This window comes from Trichechus manatus, unplaced genomic scaffold (genome assembly GCF_000243295.1).
Source record: "Trichechus manatus latirostris isolate Lorelei unplaced genomic scaffold, TriManLat1.0 scaffold00137, whole genome shotgun sequence".
In the NCBI taxonomy this organism is placed as follows: domain Eukaryota; kingdom Metazoa; phylum Chordata; class Mammalia; order Sirenia; family Trichechidae; genus Trichechus; species Trichechus manatus.
Genome location: NW_004444073.1, coordinates 4,342,136 through 4,367,893, shown reverse-complemented (window position 1 = coordinate 4,367,893; position 25,758 = coordinate 4,342,136). Strand labels below are relative to the sequence as shown.

General features: G+C 41.0%; 1 protein-coding gene across 1 annotated transcript in view; it reads left to right on the top strand.

The window, feature by feature from the left end:
• Positions 1-25,758, top strand: part of BMPER (BMP binding endothelial regulator) — a 292,081-nt gene that overhangs the window by 54,574 nt on the left and 211,749 nt on the right. The window contains exons 4-6 of the mRNA XM_004385314.1: positions 15,825-15,907; positions 21,039-21,129; positions 25,139-25,221. Of these exons, the coding sequence (XP_004385371.1) occupies positions 15,825-15,907; positions 21,039-21,129; positions 25,139-25,221 (257 nt within the window). The remainder of the gene's footprint in view (positions 1-15,824; positions 15,908-21,038; positions 21,130-25,138; positions 25,222-25,758) is intronic.

The following is a 25,758-nucleotide window of genomic DNA, read 5'->3' as shown; positions in this document are numbered from 1 at the left end:
GGCAGGCTGCGGGGTCAGATTTAAAAATGCAGTTTGAGTTTTTCATATTTTGTTCTGAGGACAGTGGCTTGGCCACCTCAATGAATGCAGAGGTGAGGGTAACAAGTTCAAATCTCTAGAGGCAAGGCCACATTGAGGTGCTGAATGCAAAAGCCAGGGCAATATTTTGAGGCATGTAGACACAGAGAATTCCTGTGCCGTGGGGCTGTAGAAAAATGGTTCAAGATTCTCAGTCATTTGAGGAATGATGCGAGAAGGGGACTGGACTTGGAATCAAAAGATGTGGATTCAGTTTTCAACGCTGCCACTTCTAGTTATTTAATCTTGGCCAAGCTCCTTCTTTCTGGGCCTTGGTTTCCTCTTCTGTAAAATGTAGAGGTTGGACAAGATCAGTGGTTCATGAACTTGACTGTGCCTCAGAATTGCCAAGGTTGCTTGTTAAATCCCTAGATACCTAAACTCCACTCCAGAACAAGTGGATCATCATTGCTAATGAGTGGGGCCCAGGAATCTATATTCTTAATTAGCCCCCAAGGTGGTCCTGATGATCCTCAGGCTTGGGATCCACTGGAAAGGATGTTCTTGTGGTTAAGTTATGAGTTTGTGTATGTCAGGTTTAGGGGAATGAGGTCCAGATATAATGTCATAACTAAGAAGATATGACTATTGTATTCTTAAGTATTTTTGTCTGAGTATACGGATGACAATAAAATACCCTGTGTTCTAGTCAAAGTTCATAGTCTCCTATTAGGAAGAGGAAAGGTTTCACAGACTCCATAGCATCTAATGTTAAATTCCTATATACGCTGGAACACGTATCTTCCCAACTCTGTGTTCAGAGAACACTAATTTTAGGGTATTTTCCTCTCAGAGAGTTGATTGTTAAATATTTACCAGCATACCACTGACTATATGCAAGGTGTTCAATGTTGTTTGGTAACAAATGTCACTAACAAACAGAGCCCTGGTGATGCAGTGGTTGAGAACTTGGCTGCTAACCAAAAGACTGGCAGTTCAAATCCACCAGCCGCTCCTTGGAAACCCTATGGAGCAGTTCTACTCTGTCCTATAGGGTCGCTATGAGTCGGAATTGACTCTACAGCAATGGGTATTTTTTTTTTTTTTTTGTCGCTAACAAAAGAAATACAGTTAAAATAAACCAAGCCTTTTTGTTGAAGGCTAAAATTCAGAAATCCATGATTCTTCTCAGATTCAGGAAGTGCAGAGCTTCATAATGCACAGCTCCTGTTAAACGCCTCTCCTTCAGCTCCATACTGGGTGGGGTGTGGGCTCTTCTGTAGGTGGCATTTCTCCTCCTACCTCCCCAAGTGTGATCACACGGGCCAGTAACTGCTTTCTTGCCTGACATTTGGCAGTCTCTTTTATATCTCCTTTTAAATTTCAATTTTAAGGTCCTTTTACATTTTGTGCTGTTTTCAGGTCAGATGGGTGAGTTTCTCTTTTTAATGCCCTTAGCCACCGATGTTTGGAATATAAGAAAGAGCTCTCACGGATCCCATGGCATGAGATTAGAGGGAGCCACAGGCAGCCTCCCAGAAGGCTATGCAGATATGGGGGGATGCTTAATTCCTTTAATGGCCTTCTGCTGGCCACATAGCTATAAAGTCATCCCAAGCAAATAAAGCTCAGCTCAAACTTTACAGAGCCCAGGTAAAGGAGGTGGCAGATAGGAGAAAAAAGAAGCATTCCAAGAATCTGCATTTTCACAGGTCCCCTGGGGATACCCTTGGACTGTCTTTTCACAAATGCTTCCCAAAAGGGTACTTGGTAAATACCGGCAGACTTCATGCCTGCAGTGGCTAAGAAAACAAAGAATGATAACAACAAATGCTGGTGAGGATGTGGAAAGTCTCTTGTGTGTTATTGGCAAAAATGTCAAATGGCTCAGCTGTCTTAGAAAGCACTTTAGCAGTTTCTCATCAAATTAAGTTACCATAAACCAAAAAACTTGCTGCCATCAAGTCGATTCCAGCTATGACCTAGCAGTTGCACTCTTGGGCATTTGTCCCAGAAAAATGAAAACCTGGGTTCACACAAACTCCTGTACACAAATGTTCATAGCAGCTTTGTTTGTAATAGGCAAAAACTGGAAACAATCCAGATGCCCTTCAATGGGGGAAATGGTTAAACTGTGGTGTAGTCATACCATGGAATATTACACAGCAACAAAAAAGAACAAGTTATTGATACATGCAACAACCTGGAAGGATCTCAAAAGAACTATACTAAGTGGGGGAAAAAAAAGCCAATTTCAAAGGTTACATACTGTATGATTCTATTTATATAATATCCTTGAGATAACAAAATTATCAAGGTGGAGAGCAAATCAGTGGTTGCCATGAGTTAGGAATGGAGGCTGGAAAGAGGGGGTGACTGTGACTATAAATGAATAGCCTAGAGGAGCCTTGTGGTGATGGTACAGTTCTGTATGTTGATTGTGGTGGGTGGGGGGTGGTTTACATGAATCTACACATGTGATAAAACTTCATAGAATTACACACACACACACAAATAAGTGCATGTAAAACCAGTGAAGTCTGAATAAGCTCTGTGGATTGTTTCAAGGTCAATTTTCTGGTTTTGATATTGTGCTATATATTGTGCTATAGTTATGCAAGATAGTAACATTGCAGGAGGCTGGGTGAAGGGTGCATGGGACCTCCCTGTACTTTTTTGTGCAACTTCTTGTGAATCTATTAATTATTTCAAAAGTAAAAATTTAAAAAAATAAATAAAAAGGAAAGAAAAGGAGGGGTAAAAAATTTCTGACAGTAGTTTGGCAATGAGCTCCAAGTACCCTATTTAATCAACCATAAAGGTTATATCTATATAACATGGTGTTTCTCAAAGTACAGAAATCATGCAGAGCAATACATTAATCACGTGAATATTTCATATGTGTATTATTATTTTTTTTTAATGCTCATCTTTTATTGTTGGAGAGATTTTCACTGATGTCTTTGAAGTTACTTTCAGAAAACTGAGAGTTCCATTCATGACTTTTTGAGAAATATCCAGTTCTATCTGTAGCCACCATAACTATCCTCTGAGGTTGTTGGTTGTTTTGCCGTCTTCTTCAGATAAATTTTATTTTTCTTAGACTACCGCTGTGTACCCCAAACTGTGGAACGCATTCCTATTTTAAAAAATGTGTGAATCAAACCTCAGTTGTTTGAATTTGATCCTTTGATTGCTTGCAATTTGTTGCTTTATAATGTCAGAAGTCTAAGGCTTAACATGACTAGTGGCCAAATAGAGCTTGAACATAAATCGACAAAATCCGGTCTTAGCGCTTCAGCCACAAAGCCAGCACTTTACCTTATAATACTGGTGTTCAGTTATCCCTGGGACATGATTCTCACCCTTTCATCAACTATTTTAAAATATCACTGAAATACAGCATGTCATCTTCATCAGGAGCATCATTTCACTATTGAAGCTACCACTTTCTGAGCTCCTTCCATGTGCCTGACAGAATCCAAATGAATGAGGTGTGCTTTGGAATAAGACGGAAAGAACAGCTGTGTGACCTTGGCCAAGTAATTAAGCTGTTCTGAACCTTGGTTTTCTCATTTTTCAAAAACTGGGGAGAAAATGTTGTCCATCCTATAAAACTTTTTATGAGAATAAAATTCAATTGCACGTGAAAACTCCGAGCACAGCACTTCACCTATAATAATGTGATGATTTTAATTGTGTATCTCTCTCTCACCTGTTGGAGGATTATTCACACTATATTTCTCACAATTTTTTTTGGAACTCATCAATGGAAATGGCCTTCATTTACATTAGAAAACCAGTCTTAGGATTTCACAGGATTGTCTGTCCCGATATAATACTGTTTTCCTTCTTTCTCCATTTTTGCTCAGGATGAGCTTGACTTAGTTCTTTTTCCTTTGCCAGTTGAGAAGCAGTGGGTGCTGACTGTCTGACAATAGGGTGTTGAGGGTAAAATGTTGCAGTAGTGATTCAGCCAGTGGGAGAAGCACTCCCATATTTAGAAGAGTTTATGGTAAAGTAAGAACAGATCGAACGCAAGACTGTTGGGTAATGTGGTTCATATGAAAAAGTTGTTGCAAGCATTTTTCTCCCTTAAAGTATTGCGTGTTTACTTTATTCTATTAATTACATTAAAAGTTTGAAAATATGTTTTAATGTATAGAAGCCTAATTTATTTGTGGCTCATGGAATCTGGTTTATTACCTTAATATCAATGCCAGATATTATATGTATTATAACACTATAAAGTTATGAGACTGTTTTTGTAACCCACAAGTTCATCCCTTTACAGTCTTGAATAAACACCTAGATTAGAAATCCAAGTAAGTCACTCAGAGTTTTGTGTTCCTTTATACTGGTGAGCTCATTGGACACAGAGCGACCCCACGTGCACAGAGTAGAACTGACTCCACAGGGTTTTCAAGGCTGTGACCTTTTGGAAGCAGATCACCAGGCCTGTCTTTTGAGGTGCCTTTGGGTGAGTTCAAACCGCCAACCTTTCCGCTGGTAGTAGAGACCTAAATCGTTTGCTGCACCCAGGGACTCCTTGTGATTCGTACATACATATACATGATGTTGCAACGAGTCAAGATTCACTTGATGACAACTAACAACGACAAATACTGGTGACCCAAAAAACAACTACTGTCGAGTCGATTCTGACTCATTAGCAACCCCATAAGGTTTCCAAGGCTGCAAATCTCTACAGAAGCAGACTGCCACATCCTTCTCCCACGGAGTTGCTGATGGTTTCAAATAGCTGACCTTTCGGTTAGCAGTCGATCGCTTTTACCACGGCACCACCAGGGCACCTTAAATACTGGTGAAGTGAGTTGAATTTGCAAGTGATTCACTGGATTTATCCGTTATTTCTGTGTATTTGGGGATTTTATTTGTAAAGTCATCAAAAATTAAGTAAAACGGGTTTCTACCATTTTTTATTGTTGATTATTTAATTTCAATCATATATTTATCTAACTCCTGATTGGAAAACAAAAGCAAAACAAAACAAAAAGCCCTGACAAAGAATGTTGTGGGGATTTGTGCACACCACTGTGTAAAACTCAGTTCATGAGTCTGATTCTTTCTCTTGGGGCTGAGGAAATGGTTTGACTATAAAATTCCCATTAGCCAAAAATAAGCAAAATTGCCTGCAGGACTCATGGTAGGTATGGTTTTGAAGAGTAATAAAAGCCGGTTTCAAATGAACTCCTAAGGACACAATTTAAGCCCTAGAATGACTAGTCAGATTTTATGTTTATCCCTTTTGATTATACTTCCATATGTTTCTGGATAACAGTGTCTGAAAAGTGGTTCATTAAAAAAATTGTATTGGGCTGGGGTAATTTGGGGCTTATTGACCAAGTCTGAGGTGGGGGGCGGAGCACCCTGTCTGATGGCCTGGAAGGGTGGCAACCCTGCCTGCTCTGCTCCCCTGTACCATGTGGCATGACTGACTTCAGAGATCGGAAGAGTAGAGTCATTTAGGTAAATATAACTCAATTTACATGTTTATCCATAAAAAAGAAAAACAAAGACAAGAATAAAATAAGTAGTTTGGGCCAAAGTAGATTCTGAGAAGAAGCCACCTACTGAAAGCTAAGATGAGGCTTGCACAGCCTGGGAAGAGGGGATGGAAAAAGTGATGTGTTTCTCACGTCTAAGGTTCAGTGGGGGCTGGGATGCGCAAGGAGTTGCCTTCATTGTGTTCAACCCTAGCCTGCCTGGTCCAAGGAAGAGGGGTATTAGAAGGAGACAGAATTTGTCATCTGAATTGTTCCAGGAAGGCTTTGCTGTTTCTGGAAATGGAATAGTGAATTGAATGAGCCCAATGCCAGCCTTTCTGTGTTCTTTCTCTATGGTTTATAGGAATAGCTGTATATTGACACTTACTATTATCAGTGAAGGTAAACATTATTCTGAACAAATTAAAAGTCCAAATAATACAGTATTTTATTTTCTTTATTTTTAATGGATTTTTATTTGCTGTTTAAGTTAATACATGGATGTGGTAAAAAAAAAATCAAATAATGCTAAACGTTAATAACAAAACCAATAGTGCCCCACTTTTCTCACTCCCACGCTAGATCCTGGTCCCCACAGGCAACCAGTTCCAATGCTTTTAGCTATTCCTTCTGATGTCTGTCTCTGTATTACTCAATAATACGCATATATTGCTCTTCCTTGATTCATCAGTTTTAGATATTACCTATTGACTTTCTATAGTAGTGCTGGTGTTAGTTGCTGTCAAGTCAGTTCCGACTCATGGCGACCCCATGTGTGCAGAGTAAAACTACTCTATAGGGTTTTAAAGGCTGTGACCTGTTGGAAGCAGATTGCCAGGCTTGTCTTTCGAGGTGCCTCTGGGTGTCTTCGAATCATAGCCCTGTGGCTAGTAGTTGTAATAGTTGAGCCCTTAACCATTTGCGCCAGCCGGGGATTCCCATATAGTGGTTGATGAGGATTATTTTAGCTCTTTTACATGCTTCTCCCTTTATTGCTCCCTTTATCCTGATATATCACATAATAATAGAGTAATAATAATACAGTATTAAGCACCTGCTATGTACGAAGTCCACCACTTGTCTGTCAGTTTTTCATACTGTGGTGGATTGTGTGTTGCTGTGATGCTGGAAGCTATGCCACTGGTATTTCAAATACCAGCAAAGTCACCCATGGTGGACAGGCGTCAGTGCAGCTTCCAGACTAAGACAGACTAAGAAGAAAATCTTCTGCAAATTAGCCAGTGGAAAACTTATGGATCACAACAGAACATTGACTTGCTTGCTTTGGATACATCCTCAGGAAGGATCAATTACTGGAGAAGGACATCACGTTTGGTGAAATAGAGGGCTAAGGAGGGTGAGGGAGACGTTTGGTGAGATAGACTGCCATAAAGACTTCAAAGATAGACTAGAACATCTGGCAATCTGGAGGATGATGCAGTACTGGGCAATGTTTCATTCTATTGTACATAAGGTCACCTGAGTCAGTGTTGACTGGATGGCAGCTAACAACACGTACGGAGTACTATAAGGGACCTGGAAGGTCGCATGAAAGGCTAAGTGTGCATGAAGGAAGAGCACAGGAGTGCACCCACCCTGAATGGGGAGGTTTCAAGGTAGGCTTCCCAGAGGCTATGACCTTGACCTGAGATTTGAATGAAGAGTTACCCTGGCAAGGAAGGTCAGCCAGGTAACCTGTGAGGTGTTGTATGTGTGGGGCATTACAAAGGGAATGGACAAGATCTGGATTTTTTCAGGAGGGGACCAGCATGTGCAAAAGCACAGGGTGAGATATTCTGGCCGTATTTGGGGGAATTCTAAGTGCAGTATAGCTGAAGCTTAGAGAGTGTGTGGGTTTTGGAGCAGCACAAAAGAAGATGGAGAGGTGAGTTGAGACCAGGCCCTGGGAGCTGTATATGCTGAGAAGTTTGAATTTTATTATTAAGGTCAATGGTTTTCAGTCTTGGCTATGCATTGTGTTCCTCTTCTACTTTTCACTTCCAGAGATCCAGTTGGTTTGGAGAAGAATGGTTAGGGTAGGTACTGGTCTATACCTCTGTATGTTGAGACTATCAGTCGTTGACTGAGTCCGAGGGTGTGGATGACATAGTAAGACCTGGATTTTAAAAAAGTGCACATCAGCAGCTGTGCAGGCTTGGAAAAAGTCCCTATCACAACCAAATTAGACTATCAGCGAAGCTGTTGCAAGAATCCGGGTTAAAATTAACCAATAGCTTAACTGAGACAGTGGTGCAGTAGTGGAGGAGATGGAAAGATAGGTGGAAGAAAACATCTAGAAGGCTTGAGAGGGGCCTAAGAAAGAAAGCGAGGTCAGTAGTATGAAATGCCAGAGAGGTCCTGTAAGATGGAGACTGAGCATCCTAGGGACTGGGTACCTGAAAGGCAGCTGCAACCCCAGACAGTGAGGGTTCAGTAGGGTGGTGGAGGAAGAAGCTGATAACTTTGGTTGAGGAACTTGAACCTGCCTTCAGAAGCATGCAAGTTTATTACGTTCAGGGAAAGGTAAATAGCCCCCGGGGGTCTAGGCAGAGTGCCAGGAATGAAAGGAAAGGGCTGGAAAAATAGGTTGGGGCCATGTTGTAAGGGCCTTGGGTGCCAGGAGTTAAGTTATTGTTAACAAAAATAACTAGTTCTCTGCTTTTAGGCTAATGTTAACATGAAAAGTAAGAGGATTAAGACTGGAAGGGTAAAAACTAGGTGGAGCCAAGGCTCTTTAGAAGGCCAATGCCATTTTTTATGATCCCGATGATTTTTAACAGCTATTTTAACAGCAGAATGATGAAAGTGTGTGGTATTCTCTCTCCCTTGGGATAATGTGGTCACTAAAAAAGGTCAAAACTAATAGGAAAAATGAGTTTTATTGCCTAACTGTGGATTCAATTTATTTGTGTTCTTCCTGTTTCCATTACCTTGCATTTTCTGAGTTGACTGGTTGACTAGTTGACTGGGCCAAGATTTTCTACAAGAATATGTTTGTTGAAAAATACTCTGAAGTTCTTCCCCATCCAGGAAATAATTAACATAAAAAAGTCAAAACACATACAGAAGGAAACTGTAGCTAGTTTAAGCTCATTTTTATATTATTTTAGAAATGAAGAAGTATTTTGAGTTCTGTGTGTTGGTTTAAATCAGTTTCTTCATTTGGCTTAATTGACATTTGTGAGCTGGATAATTATTCGTTGCAAATTGTAGGGTGTCTTAGATATCTACTGCTACTATAACAGAAATACTGTAAGTGGATGACTTTAACAAATTTATTTTCTCACAGTTCAGGAGGCTAGAAGTCCAAATTCAGGGCACCAGCTCTAGGGGAGGGTCCTGGTCTCTTTTCAGCATCTGTAGGCCCAGCATTCCTTGGCTCCTTGGTGATTGTTATGGATTAAATTGTGTCCCCCCAAAATGTATGTCCACTTGGCTAGTCCATGATTCCCAGTATTGTGTGATTGTCCACCATTTTGTCATCTGATGTGTTATAAATCTGACCTCTATGATGTTAATGCAGAGGATTAGAGGCAGTTATGTTAATAAGGCAAGAGTCAATTTACAAAATTAGGTTGTATCTTGAGTCGATCTCTTTTGAGATATAAAAGAGAGAAGCAAACAGAGAGACAAGGAAACTTCATGCCACCAAGAATGAAGAACCAGGAGGGGAGTGCATCCTTTGGACCTGGGGTCCCTGTGCTGAGAAGCTCTTAGACCCAGGGGAAGATTTGTGATGAGGACCTTCCCCCAGAGCCAACAGAGAGAGAAAGCCTTCCCCTGGAGCTAGCACCTTGAATTTGGACTTCTAGCTTCCTAGACTGTGAGAGAATAAATTTCTCTTTGTTAAAGCCATCCACTTGTGGTATTCGTGTTGTAGCAGCACTAGATAATTAAGACAGTGGTCTTCATGTAGCATGGCGTCTTTCTACCCCCATCTCTGCTTCTTTTCTTTCCTTGCTTACTCTGTTCCTTTATAGCTCAAAAGTGATTGACTAATACTGTCTCATTAACATAACAAAGAAAACCCATTCCCAAATGGGATTATAACCAAACCAAACCCGTTGTCCTGGAGTCCTGTCGATTCTGACTCATAGCGATCCCGTAGGACAGAATAGAACTGCCCTATAGGGTCTCCAAGGCTGTAATCTTTATGGAAGCAGACTACCACATCTTTCTCCTGCAGAGGGACTGGTGGTTTTGAACCGCTGACCTTTTGGTTGGCAGCCAAGCACTTAAACACTGCACCAACAGGGCAGGTATAGGGGTTAGGATTTACAACACATATATCTGGAGGACCCAATTCAATCCATAACATTGGGTGTTTAGCACCACCGCTGGACTTTACTCACTAGGTATCAGTAGCATTCCCCGCCCCGGCCACCACCACCACCCAGTCATGACAATCAAAAATATCTTCTCTCCTTGAAAAAGTCTCCTGGGTGGGAAAAAGGCAAAAATTGCCCTTGATTGAGAACTCTTGATTTAAATACATTGTAGTGAATTTTTTAGAAAATAACCACTTCCTCCTGCTGCAGTACTGATGGTTTTATTGAAATTTGTGGGATCTCAAAAGCTTTTTATCACCAGAAGCTAATAAATGTTTATAAATTCCCTTATAGAAAGTTTATTTAAAAATACTTAAAGCAAAAGGAAAAAGCTCCTCTACTGGTTGCTATGTATTTACCTTGGGAGAAAGATATGGCCGTCTGCTTCTGTAAAGGTTTATAGCCTTGGAAACCCTATGGGACAGTTCTACTCTGTCCTATAGGGTCACTATGAGTCAGAATCGACATGAGGGCAACAGGTTTGCTTTTTTTTATGTATGTGTTTACCCAACCATTTCTCTACCTACCCATCCACTTACTCTTTCATTTAGTTACTGGATCTGCTATCATTTAATTTTCTAAAGACCAAACCTGTTGCCGCTTAGTCGATTTTGACTCATAGCAACCTCATAGGACAGAGTAGAACTGCTGCATAGGGTTTCCAAGGAGTGGCTGGTGGATTCGAACCGCCGACATTTTAGTTAGCAGCCTTAACTCAACATAATGCTTAACCACTGTGCCACCAGGGCTCCCACAGAGTTGGCTCTTTTCCTGGGCCATTGAAATCCTCATTGCAAAAGATATTATGCTGAATTAGAAAATGCTTGAATAATACTGCCAGTTTGTCCCTGGATGAGACTATGTGGATTTCATATAGAATTAGAATTAGTGTTAGTTTTGCACCTAATTCTTTCTGACTTTAAGCAATCCACCTTAACTTTTCTGTGTAAATTTTCTCATCTATAAAATGAAGGAGATAAACTTTATTGCTTGTAACATTGCTTTTAGTTCTAAACTTCTAAGATTGAAATTTTTTATTGTATTTTGGGGTTCTTTCCCCCTCCCCCACAGATATTCCCCAATGCATTGCTCCCCAAAATGTGCTCTGCAGGTCACCAATGATCCATGGACCGTGATGCCGGTCTACAGTGAGATAAGCACAGAAATGGACAGTAAACAATTAGAGACTTCAGTATAATTCAACAGAGTAATTCTGTGTCTGTTACATATAGTAATAAAAAGGGCTAGTTATTTTGTCCTAGTGTTTGAAATTTAATTTTTCTAGCAATTCATTTTTATTATATCGTATAGAGGTATCAGTCCACATTGGATTGGAAAAACAAAAAAACTGTTTTTTCACTATAGGTAGTTTGAAAAGCACTGCTTTAATGTATGATAGAAAATTTTCTCTGTCGTTTTTTCCACCCAAGATAATAAGAGGTATTTAGTATGTTCATCCTCTCAGGTTTAAATAGAAAGAGAGGCAATATATTACCAGTATGCCCTACTAGCAGCATAAAATTGGTGGTAAATAGAATTTGTTATAAAGAAATTTACTTTACAGAAGATAAGAGGTCATATCTGAGATTTTCCTTGGTTGTATGTATATACCTAAGTTTTCACTTGGCTCTTGTTAATGTCATACATTAAGATGTTTATTGTAAAATAAGAAGTGTTGGCAAGAATGTGGAGAAATTGGAACCCTCATCCATTATTGGTGGAGATATAAAGTGGTGCAGCCACTGTGGAGAACAGTTTGATGGTTCCTCAAAAAGTTAAACATAGAATTACCATATGTTCCAGAAATTCCACTTCTAGGTATATACCCAAAAGAAATGAAAGCAAGGACTCAGACAGATGCTTGTATACCAGTGTTCATTTCAACATTATTCACAATGGCCAAAAGGTGGAAACTATTCAAATGTTTATCAACGAATGGATATGCAAAATGTGATGTATATACATACAATGAAATATTATTCAGCCATAGAGAGAAATGAAGTTCTGATACATGCTATGGCATGGATGAATTTGACATTATGCTAAGTGGAATAAGTCAGACACGAAAGGACAAATGGTGTATGATTCCACTTGTATGAAATATCTAGAATAGGCAAATGCATAGAGACGGAAGTTTGCTAGTGGTTACCAGGGGCTGGGAAGGGTGAATGGAGGAGCTATTGCTTAAGGGGTATTGAGTTTCTGTTTGAGGTGATGAAACATTTTTGAAATAGGTAGTGGTGATGGTTGTACAACATGGTGAATGTAATTAATGTCATTGAATAGCACTCTTAAAAATGGTTAACATGGCAATTTTGGATTTATATATATATATATATGTATATATATATCTCTCTCCAAAAAAAGTCCCAAACCAAACCCATTGCTGTTGAGTTGATTCTGACTCATAGCGGCCCTATAGGAAAGAGTAGAACTGCCCCATAGTGTTTCCAAGGAGCGCCTGGTGGATTCACACTGCCAACCTTTTGGTTAGCAGCTGAACAGTTAACCACTGCGCCACCAGGGGTCCATATATGTGTGTGTGTGTATATAATATATATAAATATATATAATATGCATAAAACAATGAAATTTTAAAAAATTAAAAAAAAAAAGATAACCTGTTTGTTTTAGAACATGAGCCCCAAGGGCGGTGAAAGTGCCCTTTCTTTCATTAATCTTATCCCCAAGAATCCCTTATATATGAAATCCACTGTAACGATGCTTGGTGTACTGAAGTTTCCACAGCTAGCTGATACTGGTGAAGGGAGATGAAGGAGGAAAGGTATGGATTACATTTGCTAAAGAGATTATCCTAGATGTTTTAGAATCTATTCAGTCATTCAGATTTAACAAACATCTGGGAAGATCTATTCTGTCGACTTGGGTATGGTAGAAGCAATGAAGCACTTCACAATCTGACCTTGGTCTCACTTTCCAATATTATTGCCCAATATATAGTGGAGGATTCAGCTTTCCAACTGACAGTTATTTGAAGCAGGAAACGTTGTTGGGTTCCCTGCACTGTGGATCTGTTATTCCAATACCTTTCTATCCCGTATAGAATGGAATAATCCAAAGAGCCTCATCCCGCTTCAGGGACGCCTTTGCAAATGACCTGGTCGTACTTAGGAACAATCTCTTGGCTGGCAGCCCCTCCCTGCCCTATATAGGTTTTTTAGTACACTTCCTCCTCCAAACTAAGAAAGCAAGAGCTTTTCTCGCCCTATTAGCAACATAAAATCACCCTTTCTTCCAGTTTTTTAATCCAGATGACGAAAATATATAACATATATGAAAACTCAACTGGCAGACGTGGCAGATGTTTCATATTTACTTGGACTTAACTTCAGTTGGATTTGGTTCTCTGGATTTCCCCGCCTCCACCTCTCAGAACAAGTTATTATTATCCGAGTGAATCTGTTAGTGGATCAGACATGCACACAGCACATCTATTGTAAGTGCGTTTGCTTGGTAAGATTTATACTAGCCCAAATTGTTTTATATTGGCTTTCATGGTTGAAAATTTACTCTGTTGGTTCTTGGTTTGGCCTAAGTATTTGTAGTGTGTTAGGGCTTTCTGTGGTTAAACATTTTATCTCTGTAACACTTCATGCAAAGGAAATTAAAAAATATATAGTGAAAGCATTTTCCTGATACGTCTCCAATCAGCTGTATACTTTAGTAATTTGATTTGTAGGAACTGGAGAACATAGTATTGCCGAGTTTTTTTCGACCATTCACAATTTTCTGGGAATTGAGATCATGGTTCCAAGTTTATGAAAACATCTATTGAAATTTTCCTAAGTCCTCTATCACTCCGCTTGCAGGTATTAAAAGGATTTTTTTACTATAGCAGTATCTAAATAATTCAGGGAGGGAGATCAGTCCCATCTCTGCATCTTAGACAAGAAAAACTGATGTGAATTGAGGCTGATTGGATTTTCAGAAGTCAACCATTGGTACAAAGAGTCAGTTCGTTTTATTTTTGCATTGTCCCATGTGTGTATTACTGATTCCATGCTCTTCGGGCTGTGAAATCCAGACTATATTTGGGAAAACCCTTTGCCTGAAGGGCTCTTAAGGATATAATATACAATGACTAGAGGCATAGTTAAGGAGTCCTGGTGGCTCAATGGTTAAGCACTCAACTACTAACCAAAAGGTTGGCAGTTTGAACCTACCAGTGGCTCTCTGGGAGAAAAGACCTGGCCATCTGCTCCTATAAAGATTGTTGTTGTTAAGTGCCGTCGAGTCAGTTCTGACTCATAGCGACCCTACATACAACAGAACGAAATGCTGCTCAGTCCTGTGCCATCCTTATAATCATTGTTATACTTGAGCCCCTTGTTGCAGTCACTGTGTCAATCCATCTGGTTGAGGGTCTTCCTCTTTTTCGCTGACCCTGATAATATGTCCAAAGTATGTGAGATGAAGTCACCCCATCCTTGCTTCTAAGGAACATTCTGGCTGTACTTCTTCCAAGACAGATTTGTTCGTTCTTCTGGCAGTCCACAGTTTTATTCAATATTCTTTGCCAACACTGTAATTCAAAGGCATCAATTCTTCTTCGGTCTTCCTTATTCATTGTCCAGCTTTCACATGTATACAGGTGATTGAAAACATCATGGCTTGGATCAGGTGCACCTTAATCCTCAAAGTGATATCTTTGCTTTTTAACGTTTAAAAGAGGTCTTTTGTAGCAGATTTGCCCCATGCAATGCGTCATTTGATTTCTTGACTGCTGCTTCTATGAGTGTTAATTGTGGATCCAAGTAAAATGAAATCCTTGACAACTTCAGTCTTTTCTCTGTTTATCATGATGCTGCTTATTGGTCCAGTTGTGAGGATTTTTGTTTTCTTTATGTTGAGGTGTAATGCATACTGAAGGCTGTAGTCTGTACAGCCTGGGAAACATTACAGGCAATTCCAATCTGTCATATAGGGTCTCTATGATTTGGAATCGACTTGACGGGACACAAAAACAACAGAGGCATATTTAAGTGCATCTTCCCAGAAAGTGTAACCACGGAATCAAGATCTTCGGTTGTGATCCTTGCACTGTAGATTCTGTGGTTCTTTTTAGAGTGACTTAAGCGAATGGACTTGTTTCTTCTTTTTAGTATCCCTGCCCTTTGACTTCGGTTTTGCCAGTGATCTAGGATAAGTTCTGTTTTGACTAATAAATTAACATATGATATGGTGAAGAACTCGGCTGCTAACCAAAAGGTCAGGAGTTGAATCCACCAGCAGCCCCTTGGAAACTCTATGGGGCAGTTCTACTCTGTCTTATAGGGTCTCCATGAGTCGGAATTGACTCGATGACAATAGGTTTGGTTAATGGGAATCCATACATTGTTAGTTTCAGACTTGCTTAATCTAATTCACTACCTAAAGGTAAAATAAAAGTAAAATATGAGATCACAACTCTTAGAGCTTGGAGGCAAGTCTTCGAAGATTTTATCTGGTGAGGACGTAACTTGTCAGGAGTCTTAAAAGAGTATAGAATTTTAAAATCAATTCCTGTATTCTGATTTTCTGCTTTAGTTTTCCACCATATTTTAAACTTCTTTCTTGATCTTCAGAAATTTTGAGTTGATTTGGTTTTATGTAAGACCTTCTCTCATAAGGGTGTCTCTAACTCTGGCACTCCTCACAATTCATTAGGTGCAAATAGTCACGAGGTTGTGCATTTTGGCCCAGAGAGATCATTAATCTAGGGTTTTCAATCTGAAAAATACAGTCAGTGAGGTTACTCTTCTTCTCAGAAGTGGCCAAAAAATTAGTGTAAGTGAATGCCAACTGGATATTTACAAGGCTTAGTTGTGTTTTGGGGAAAATAGCCAAGGAGCATGGTAGCTTCTGTGATTGCTAATCCTGGCTTAGAGAACATAACTTTTTTTGCTCTAAAGATAAAGGAAACCCAAATTCATTATTTGCCTTTCTTTCTGCTTCTGTGTTTCCTGTCTAGGTTGCAGCTATGAAGGAAATAATTATAACAGCTCCTTCAAATGGCAAAGCCCTGCTGAACCCTGTGTTCTGCGCCAGTGCCAGGTAATTTCCAAGTATTTTATTCTCCAGTAGAATGGAATTCATAGTCTTCTTCAGCAGTTCCCTTCGGAGAACATAAGATCAAAACAAGAAAAGCAAAACAAAAATGAGAAGCAAACAAAAAACTAACAGTCTCCTTGTATGTATTTATCGTGACAGTCTCCATAATGAAACAAGTACACTTAGAGATATTTTATAGGATGTGGCTCCAGAAACACATGGTGGAATTGTTCACCATTGTTAAACTGTGCCTGGAAAAAACTCTGGTAAGATGCATATGTCCTTGGGGAAAATTCCTCTCTTCCTGTGAAGTCAACTTTGAGCAGAACACGAATTCCTGTTAGCAGAAAAGAAGTATTATTGTTAGAGGATGTATGTTTTCCTCCCTTGATTTAGAAACGTTTTGGACTGGAGCCAATCTGTAAGCTGTATTAAATCTAAGCAATTAGTATACTGTAACCTCAATGGTTTCAACCTGACAAAGTTAAGAACCAACAGTTTGGCTCCTAAGGAGTGTGCTGGGGCTGATCTTTGCTGATTCTCTGCAAAGAGCAGGAATTCCACATGGCTGTAATTGCTACATGAAACCATGATGGCGTAGTGGTTAAGTGTTACGATTGCTAACCAGAAGGTCAGCGGTTCAAATCCACCAGGCGACCCTTGGAAACTCTATAGGGTAGTTCTACTCTGTCCTATAGGGTCACTGTGAGTCCAAAATGACATGATGGCAATGAGGTTTTCTTGTTTTTTGGTAATTGCTACAGGTCTTAAACATGGCCAGATAAATCAGAGGGGGAAAATGAAGAACCTAAATCTTGGAACTCAGTTTCTTGTCTCTATAGAAATACTCTTTTTGTTTTTTAAATGCTCATCGAATTTTGACATGATTTAAAAATGTTTCTCTGTATAGAAGATGCTGTTAAATCAGTCCAATTTTATGTGCAAGGCATTTGCATTTAAAGGGGGCTGAAAGATTAATAAAATAGTGAATATTTCACTCAGATCTTATCTAGAGTATATTGACATTTGGTTTATTGAAATCTGAATATTATATAAAAGTATTCTTATTATGTGCCCATCGTGGGCATGTCACTCATGAGATCTTGAATTATTTATTCAATTAAAATACTCAGCTGATTTATATGGTAAATCTAAGTTATTTAAGAAAACAAGCAGTAGAAAGAATAGATATAAATAATAGATACATTGCATCAATAATCATTTGCCAAATTTTTACTCGAGGGCAGGGGTTGTAGATGCAATCAGCCTTATGGAACAAACTGACAAGAGACATGAGTTTTAATAACATCGAAAGTCCATATTCATTCCAATATTTGTACCACTACCACTCATACCCTGCCTCTTGATCACTGAAATTTCTACTTTTTGGTAAGGGTGCTCTGAAAGCCATGGTTAGCGTATTTTAAACAAGGCAACTTCATGCCCTTTGGAGTCTAGTACAGTGTTCTTATGCAACAGTCAGAGGTCTGGAGGAGCCTCAAGTTGCGTCAACCAAGGGTGGTGAATTTTGCTATCTTTGTATGAAGCTGTCGTGGATTGAATTATGTCCTCCAAAAATATTTGTGAACTTGGTCAGGCCACGATTCCCAGTATTGTGTGATTGTCCACCATTTTGTCATCTGATGTGATTTTCCTATGCGTTGTAAATCCATCCTCTATGATGTTAATGAAGTGAGATTATCGGCAGTTATGTTATTGAGGCAGGACTCAATCTACAAGATCAGTTTGTGTCTTAAGTCAATCTTTTTTGAGATGAAAGAGGCGAGCAGAGAGACAGGGGAAACTTCATACCATGAAACAACAAGAGCCAGGAGAATGGCTCAATCTGTGGATCCAGGGTCCCTGTGCGGAGCAGCTCCTCAACCAGGGAAGATTGATGACAGGGACTTTCCCCTAGAGCTGACAGAGAGAGAAAGCCTTCCCCTGGAGCTGGCACCCTGAATTCGGACTTTTAGCCTACTAGACTGTGAGAGAAGAATTTTCTCTTTGTTAAAGCCATCCACTTGTGACATTTCTGTTATAGCAGCACTAGATAACTAAGACAGAAGTCTTTGTGTAAATTAATTGGAAACTATTGTCTGGGGGGGACTGTTTTGTTGACCAAATAATACATTAAGCTGTTATCCCTTGTAAGCACTGAAACTCCTATTTGCCTATCATCTTTGATCACTAGCCACAAAGAAGCAGGGCCCAGAGATAATGATGCAGGAATATGGAATTATTATTAGAAGGTATCTAAAATTCCAGAAGTCCTGGGCACAGGAAATACAGAACTGCAGACTGGGAGACCAAAAGTGGTGTTACCTACTAAAGATGAACTTTCTCTTTTCCCTTTTTTAAACCACTTAGCCTAAGCCTTGCTAGCTAGTATAACAATATCACTTCAGTCAATAACCATAAAAGCAAATCTCTGTTAAGATAGTTACGAAAACCTACTCCTCTGCTCAGTTGACACCTTCGTCCTCCTGCTGACACTCTTCCTTCAGAGAGTGAGACCTCATCTAAGAGTGCAGGAAACAAATGACCATTTACTGGTACCTCCCATGGAAATTTTCATGTAAGAGGCTTGCCTTAGTCATCTAGTGCTGCTGTAACAGAAATACCATAAGTGGGTGGCTTTAACAAAGAGAAATTTATTCTCTCACAGTCTTGGAGGCTAGAAGTCTGAATTCAGGGAGCTGGCTCCAGGGGAAGGCGTTCTCTCTCTGTCGGCTCTGGGGGAAGGTGCTTGTCATTAATCTTTCCCTGGGTCTAGGAGTTTCTCAGTGCAGGGACCCCAGGTCCAAATGTTGTGTTCCGCTCCTGGTTCTTCATCTTTGGTGGTAGGAGTTCTTCCTCCTCTCTGCTCACTTCTCTGTTTTATATCTCAAAAGAGATTGACTCAAGATATAACCTAATCCTGTAGATTGAGTCCTGCCTCATTAACGTCATAGAGGTTAGGATTAGTAACACACAGCATAATCACATCAGATCACAAAATAGTGGACAACCACACAATATTGGGAATCATGGCATAGCCAAGTTGATACACATTTTGGGGGGACATAATTCAATTCATAACAAGGCTCCTCTGCAGAATGACACAATTGCAACCTCTGTCTACAAGATCCTTTCTTTTCAGGGCACAAAATCAGTAACAGAGGAGACAGTGTCGTGCAGTAGGTAAAATAGGGCTCTGCCACTCACTTACTTTGTACCTTAAGATTTCTGAGCCTCCGTTTTATCCCCAGTAAAATGGGAATCCACTCCTTGTCTGTCAGTTTGTTGTACTGTGGTGGCTTGCATGTTGCTATGATGTTGGAAGCTACACCAGTGGTATTTCAACTGCTAGCAGGGTCACCTATGGTGGACAGATTTCATTGGAGCTTCTAGACTAAGACAGACTAGGAAGAAAGTCCTGGCGATCTATATCCGAGAATTAGCCAATGAAAACCTTATGAATTAAAAAGAACATTGACTTGCTTACTTTGGAGAGAACATCAGGAGAGAACAATCACCAGAGGAAGACATTGTATTTGGTGAAGTAGAAGGCCTATGAGGAAGAGGAGCCTTTTGGTAAGACGGATTGGCACAGTAGCCACAATGATGCACTCGAACATGCTGGCGGTCATGAGGGTGATGCAGGATGGGGCAGCGTTTCGGTCTTTTGTACATAGAGTCACGTGAGTCGGAGTCAACTCATCAACAACTATCTATCTATGTAAAATGGGAACAGTACTATAGAGTAGCTGTAAGCAATAAGTGAGACAGTCATTAAAAATGCTTCTGACAGAGTGCCTGCATGTACTTGATACAGCTAGGTGCCAGGTAAGTAACAGCTGGTCTCGTGCTTTGGTCTGTTTCCATTTGAATTGAACTGTACCTTTTTACTTACAGTCTCCTACCAAAGGAGTTTTGATGCCTTTCCTAAAATGGTGAAACATTTACCTTTATTTTCCCATTTTTAATTTCTTATTGGAAGAGGAAGGTCTGAAGATCACAGAGAGGGAATTCATGCTGAGAACTAACCTGAATCCTTAATCTGGATTGCAGATCCTCCAGAAAAATAGATCTTGGGCCATAGCTGTTTGTATTGCTCCAGTTATGTAACTAAAGCACGGGTCCTTTTTTGATATTGTATATTGCTGACATTTTGGCAGTTGTTTTTTCTTTCCCAAATGTGATATAGACCACAGTAAATCTCCCTGGTAGTGGAAGCCTCAGGCCTGAGAGATAGGAAGACATTTAGGATATAAGCTTTCTTGTTGGTTTGAGATCGCGTGATAGCAGACACAATGAAGAAAATTACCTAATTGTCAAAATATTTACTACATTTTTTTTCAGCCTGTGCTACCTCCTCCCCTAGAAACAAAGTTAAATGAACAAGCAAAAACACAAATCCATTCACAAAATGGGTAGAGAATATGGAGAAAACTGTTCAAAGGCCAACTATGAAAATTAATTTAAAAAATATGTTCATTGACATTAAAATGATTAATTAGAGTCCTGAGATCAGTTTGCACATGACTCCCTTGATTTCCTTCTTAAGACCTAAAGTCTTCGTTTGATGGTTGAGGAAACTGAGACCCAATTCAATTAAACAAATCCTATTATGTGGCAGGCACTATGCGGTGGGGTGGAATGGCCAAGGCTGCAGAATTGATCTATTATTGCTAGAAGGTTGGTAAGGACCTGGCTTCCAGATGCCAGCCTGGGGTATTGTACATTCCAATCTGTGCCTCATAATTAATGGCTGGGAGTGTAATAAGAGTTTTAGAAATACAGTAAGTATTAAAAAGATTTAAAAATTGTGGACTGATAGCTAGGCTATATCAGGTACTGACTCTAACAGCAAGAACGTAGATTTAAAAGAAAGCAATGGGGGCCAGAGAGAAAGAGTAAGAACAGGAAAAAGAGCAAAGGCAATGACAGGATTTTCACTTTGTGTTCTAAAGCATTATATGGGGTGAGGTGAGGGGGTGAACTTGCCTCATTTACCTTTGGATGTGGCCCCTCCCTACCTTTTCATCTTTTGTGTTAGGGCTCTTCTTCAAGCTTGGTTACCTTCCAGAAGTGAATAACTTCTTCAGCAGGAACTCTGGGCTGACTTTGCTTGTGGCCTTCTGTTTTTCAGGAAGGTGTCATCACAGAGTCTGAGGTGCGATGTGTAGTTCATTGTAAAAGCCCTTCCAAGCATCTGGGAACGTGCTGCCCCACATGTCCAGGTAACATTCTTGGGAAAGAAAAGACTAAAAGGTTTTCCTGGTTTAGGACAATCCTACTGAAATCTATGAGTTCTCTCAAGAATACATGATTCTCCCACCACCCCTGACCACCATACTGGAATTTTCTTCACTTTGTGTCCTGTACCTAAATGCATTTGGAGTGCAAACTCCTTTGCATAGAAATATCCTGTCGGCCTCCTCGGTGTGTGCTGTATGTGCTGTAGGTCTTGGCATGGGGATTCTCCAGGCTCCGGAGGCCTGCTTCCCCCTCCACAGGGCTACAGGTAATGCTTATTTTGGAAGGAAAGGCTATGACTTTCCCTTGCTTCCAGAAATGTCTTTTTACTGCTTCATATTGCAATACCTTGGCCAGAGCTCGCCTTAGTGATGAGGTGACCAGATGTTTTCTGAAAACCGAGAACTGTGTCCCTGAGTGAATTGAGCTTAGAATTTTGCTGGTCTCAGTTCTCCATGTGGAACAACAAGCTGGACACACAGTCCTGTTTAGAGGGCCCACTGCCTAGCTGACAGCAAAGGAATCTTTCCTTTCGAGTGACTGTTGAGCTTCTTCTTACTTTTCTGAACAGGACTGAGCTTCTGCATCTTTTCTTGCCCTTAGGTACAAGCCTGGGGATTTTGAGGTGAGAGATTCTTTCTGATCCTTTAAGCCACTGGCTGATAGTCTCAGACAGATGTTCTGTGTTTTGGGTTTTACTCTGAGTGCTGGCGATACTAACAGTGAACACGCTTTGCGTTTGAGGTTGATCTCCAAAGGGCCTTCTGTTCTGAGAACCTTCCGGTGAAATGGCTGAGGCACCACACCGCAGTGGGCTGCCCCATTCTCAGGCGCTTCCTCCTCTGTATATTTTGGAATGCATGGTAGACCCAAGATCTTTTTCCATGTCCAGTCTTCTATCATCCAGAGTGCCAATAAGGACAGTTACTTGCCATTACTTCTAACCTTCGCTGGGTTTCTGGGAAGTCTTTATACATCCACTTCCTTTTCACACTGGGGTTTCTGTGAAACTTGTGTTATTAGATGAGCTTACACTAAGATAAAAATTTTGTTGAAAGTAAAAATAATTCTTTCAATAAGCCAATTATTTTGCATCTGTCAAAGTCTGCTTGACTAATTTTTTTCCCACTAAATATGAATGTTTCTTATTATGTGACCATAACCTTAAATGTTTACCAATAAACCAACTGCTGTGGAGTTGATTCCGACTCATGGCAACTCCATGTGTGTCAGAGTAGAACTGTGCTCCATAGGGTTTTCAATGGCTGATTTTTCAGAAGTAGATCACCAGACCTCTCTTCCAAGGTGCCTCTGGGTGGACTTGAACCTCCAACCTTTTTGTTAGCAGCTGAGCATATTTACCATTTGTGCCACTCAGGCACTCCACAATGCATAAAGGATCTTTATAAAGTTAAATCAGTAATTCTCTTGTCTGCACATTAGAATCACCTGGGAAGCTGAAAAATAAATTCTTGATGCCCAGGCTGCATCCTAGACCAATTAAATCAGAATCTCTGTGGGCGGGACCCAAGCCTCTGTATTTTTTCAGAGCTTCAGATAATTCCTGTATGCAACAAAGCTTGAGATCGATAAAGATGCAAATTTTGTATGCCATATAGATTTAAAAACTGTAGTAGATCTTAAATGAGAATTCAGTTGTGTTTGTTAACTGTGGCTCTATTGATAGAATCAACTCAGAGCTGCCCCGCTTACAACCACAGGAGCCCTAAAGGAACAACAGTAAACAATGGAGCCCTTGATGCATACTACCTCTGAGTATTTATAGCAGTTCTCTGTACTTGGGAGATGGCCACATTTGTAGGCTGTGAAACTGTGGGTACACAAAAGCAGAGTGAATTTGTTTCAGCAGTTGAAGCTATCATATTGGAGAACTTGCTTCTTTCACCCTGTTTTCTTGTTGAGGTCCCAGGATGGAAAGGGCTGAGCTCCACGACTACACATTGCAGGGCTCACTCCTTGCAACCATCTAGTGGGTGGCTAGGGCTCGTGCACAGCTCACACGGGAAGAAATAAGGCACAACCAGATTGCATTACTGTCTGAGGTCCATCAGTGAGTAAGGGCCAAAGCTGAGGTTGGAGTCTGGTCCCTTCTCTTTCCTCCCCACCTTACTGCATTACCCCCCTTTCACTCTCCCCATACAATACTTTCTTTAAAAGTATGCCAGTGCCACGCACTGAGCCCTTCCCTCAACACATGGACACCCTATGCAGTCTCTGTGTCCTCAATTACCAGGACTCAGGAATGAACTTTGCCACCTCTCCTTAGTTCCAAAGGCCAACCTTTGTGATACAAATTAGAGGACTCAGATGGAGCCAACCCAGAATGCACTATCCTTTGTCTGAGGAGAGAGGCCTTAGTCAAGAGTAGATAGGGACAGTCAACAGAAGATTTAGGGTATTCTGCCTAGTGGTTCCCAAGGACTGGCATCTGTCATTGATCATTGAATGGTATTCCGCATAATGACAAACACGTACTGTCTGTGGTCATTTTCTTCCTGAAACATGTTTCAGGCATTTTTGGTTGTCTGCTCCTTGCTTTCCATCTGACTCTTTGCTCAAGGGCAGTGGGTTGTGATGGGGACAGTTTGCATAGAATTTTCACTTATAATTCCCTTATTTACGAAGTCAAGTGTAGATTGTTGATGGGAATCTCTCTGGCAATCTATATGATGGAATCAGTGGTGCAAACATACACAGTAGAATTGTTGGAAGTGTGCTTTGAAGGGAGATGACCATTTTCAAACCACAGAGCTTCACTTTAGGTTCAGTAGCATTCATCTGCATGTTCTTTCAGTTGAACAGAGGTCTCCATATTTAGCTTTAAAACGAGAACCCCAGTGGCCAGATCAGGTGGAGGTAATGCTTGTTCCCTTTGTCAGGAGCCAGCTGCTCCAAAAGTCTGGTAGCTATCTCAATGACTTCAGTCAGCAGGCCTTGAAAACTTATTCTCAGGGGCATGAATCAGTCCTTTTTAAGAGCCTCCTTTTGAGTTTTGCCCATCAGTGGCACTGATTCCAGCACTATCTGTTACATGAAAAGTGACTTCAGCTGTCCTGGCAAACGGCTTTATGAGGATGGTCCTGAGTAAAGTAGCTTTGCTGTGACTTGACAGTCCTTATCTGGCCCAGGTGATGAGGGGTGACTGGCCAGCTTATGCCTCAGGTACAATATAGCAGAGTCCTGAGTGATCCTTCTGAACAGAAGACACCTTTAGGTCCTGTTGTTAGTCAGAATTGGGGCGGGGGGGGGGGACCACAGCACCTGTAACAGCACTCAGGGTCAGACTGAAAACCTGTCTGACGTTCGGCCCTGCCTCTGCCCCTTCTCGCCGTTGTGTCTGGCCCCCTCCAGAGTGTGGCTGGTGGATCAGAACCAAGTTCAGATCTTAGCTCTGCCGCCCACCAGCTTGGGTGAGTGACTCCATCTGCCGAGCCACGTTTTCCTCATGTATGGAAACAGTGATAAGAATCCCTACTTTGTAGTATCACAGTGAAGATGGAGTGAGACCAGGGGTACAAAGTACCTGATAGAGGCTGGGCTACTCCTGGGTATTCAACAAGTGGCAGCTCTTCATCTTGTTTGCACTTCAGTTTATCCTTTACTTCTGTTGCTTTGTCTTCTGTTTGCCTCTCTGACTGCTCTGGGGTTGGACTCTTGGGACAGTGGTCAGGATGATCATGATGCAGCACTACAGATGCACTTCATGGCTTACCAAGTGCACTGCTCCCGCTTGGGCTGACCCACCTTCCACCATCTTGTTTGTTCTAGCATCTTTGGGGTTTCTGATGCCATGCAGATCTTTTGCACTCTACTTTTATTATGAAACAGTCTTGTCCATTGGTTAAAAGAGGACACTGCACCCAGAAGTAGGTGCAGGTGGGGGGTGTAAGATGGATGAACAGTGGATTGAAGGATTGTATCAACCTGAAGGAAGGCTGCTGCCCTAATTCTAAACTCTTCTTTGCTTTCCAGGCTGTGTGTTTGAGGGTGTGCAGTACCAAGAAGGGGAGGAATTTCAGCCAGAAGGAAACAATTGCATCAAGTGTTCTTGTATTGTAAGTACTGCCACAGCTGTTACAGGGTGTTCCTTCTGGGTCAGCTGCTGCCAGGACTCACAAAGACCACCCCTGACTGTACTGCCTCTCTCTCCTGTCCCACAGCCATGATGTGCACCCAGGGAAAATCTTGGCACTCCAAGGCGGTAGTGACCTGCTGGGCTGGGTAATTCTTTGTTGTGGGATCTGTCCTGTGCACTGTAGGATATTTAGCAGCATCCTTGGCCTCTACCCGCTAGATGCCAGACGCCAGTAGGAACCTCCCCTCCCTTAGTTGTGACAACCAAGAATGTCTCCAGACATTGCCACATGTACACGGGGAGTGTGTGTGTATGGGGGCAACACTGCTTCCGACTGAGACCACTGCTCTAAAGAGCGAGGGAGGATGCTGATCTTCCTCTACCCTGCCTTCCTCTCTGGGAAGACCCTGGATTCCTTGGGGCAGAGGAGCTTCTTGCTGAGGCAGCTATTGAATCCTTAGTGCAGTCAAATGGGAAGCAGATGGGGTCAGCACAGTTTGCCTCAGTGTTTTCTGTA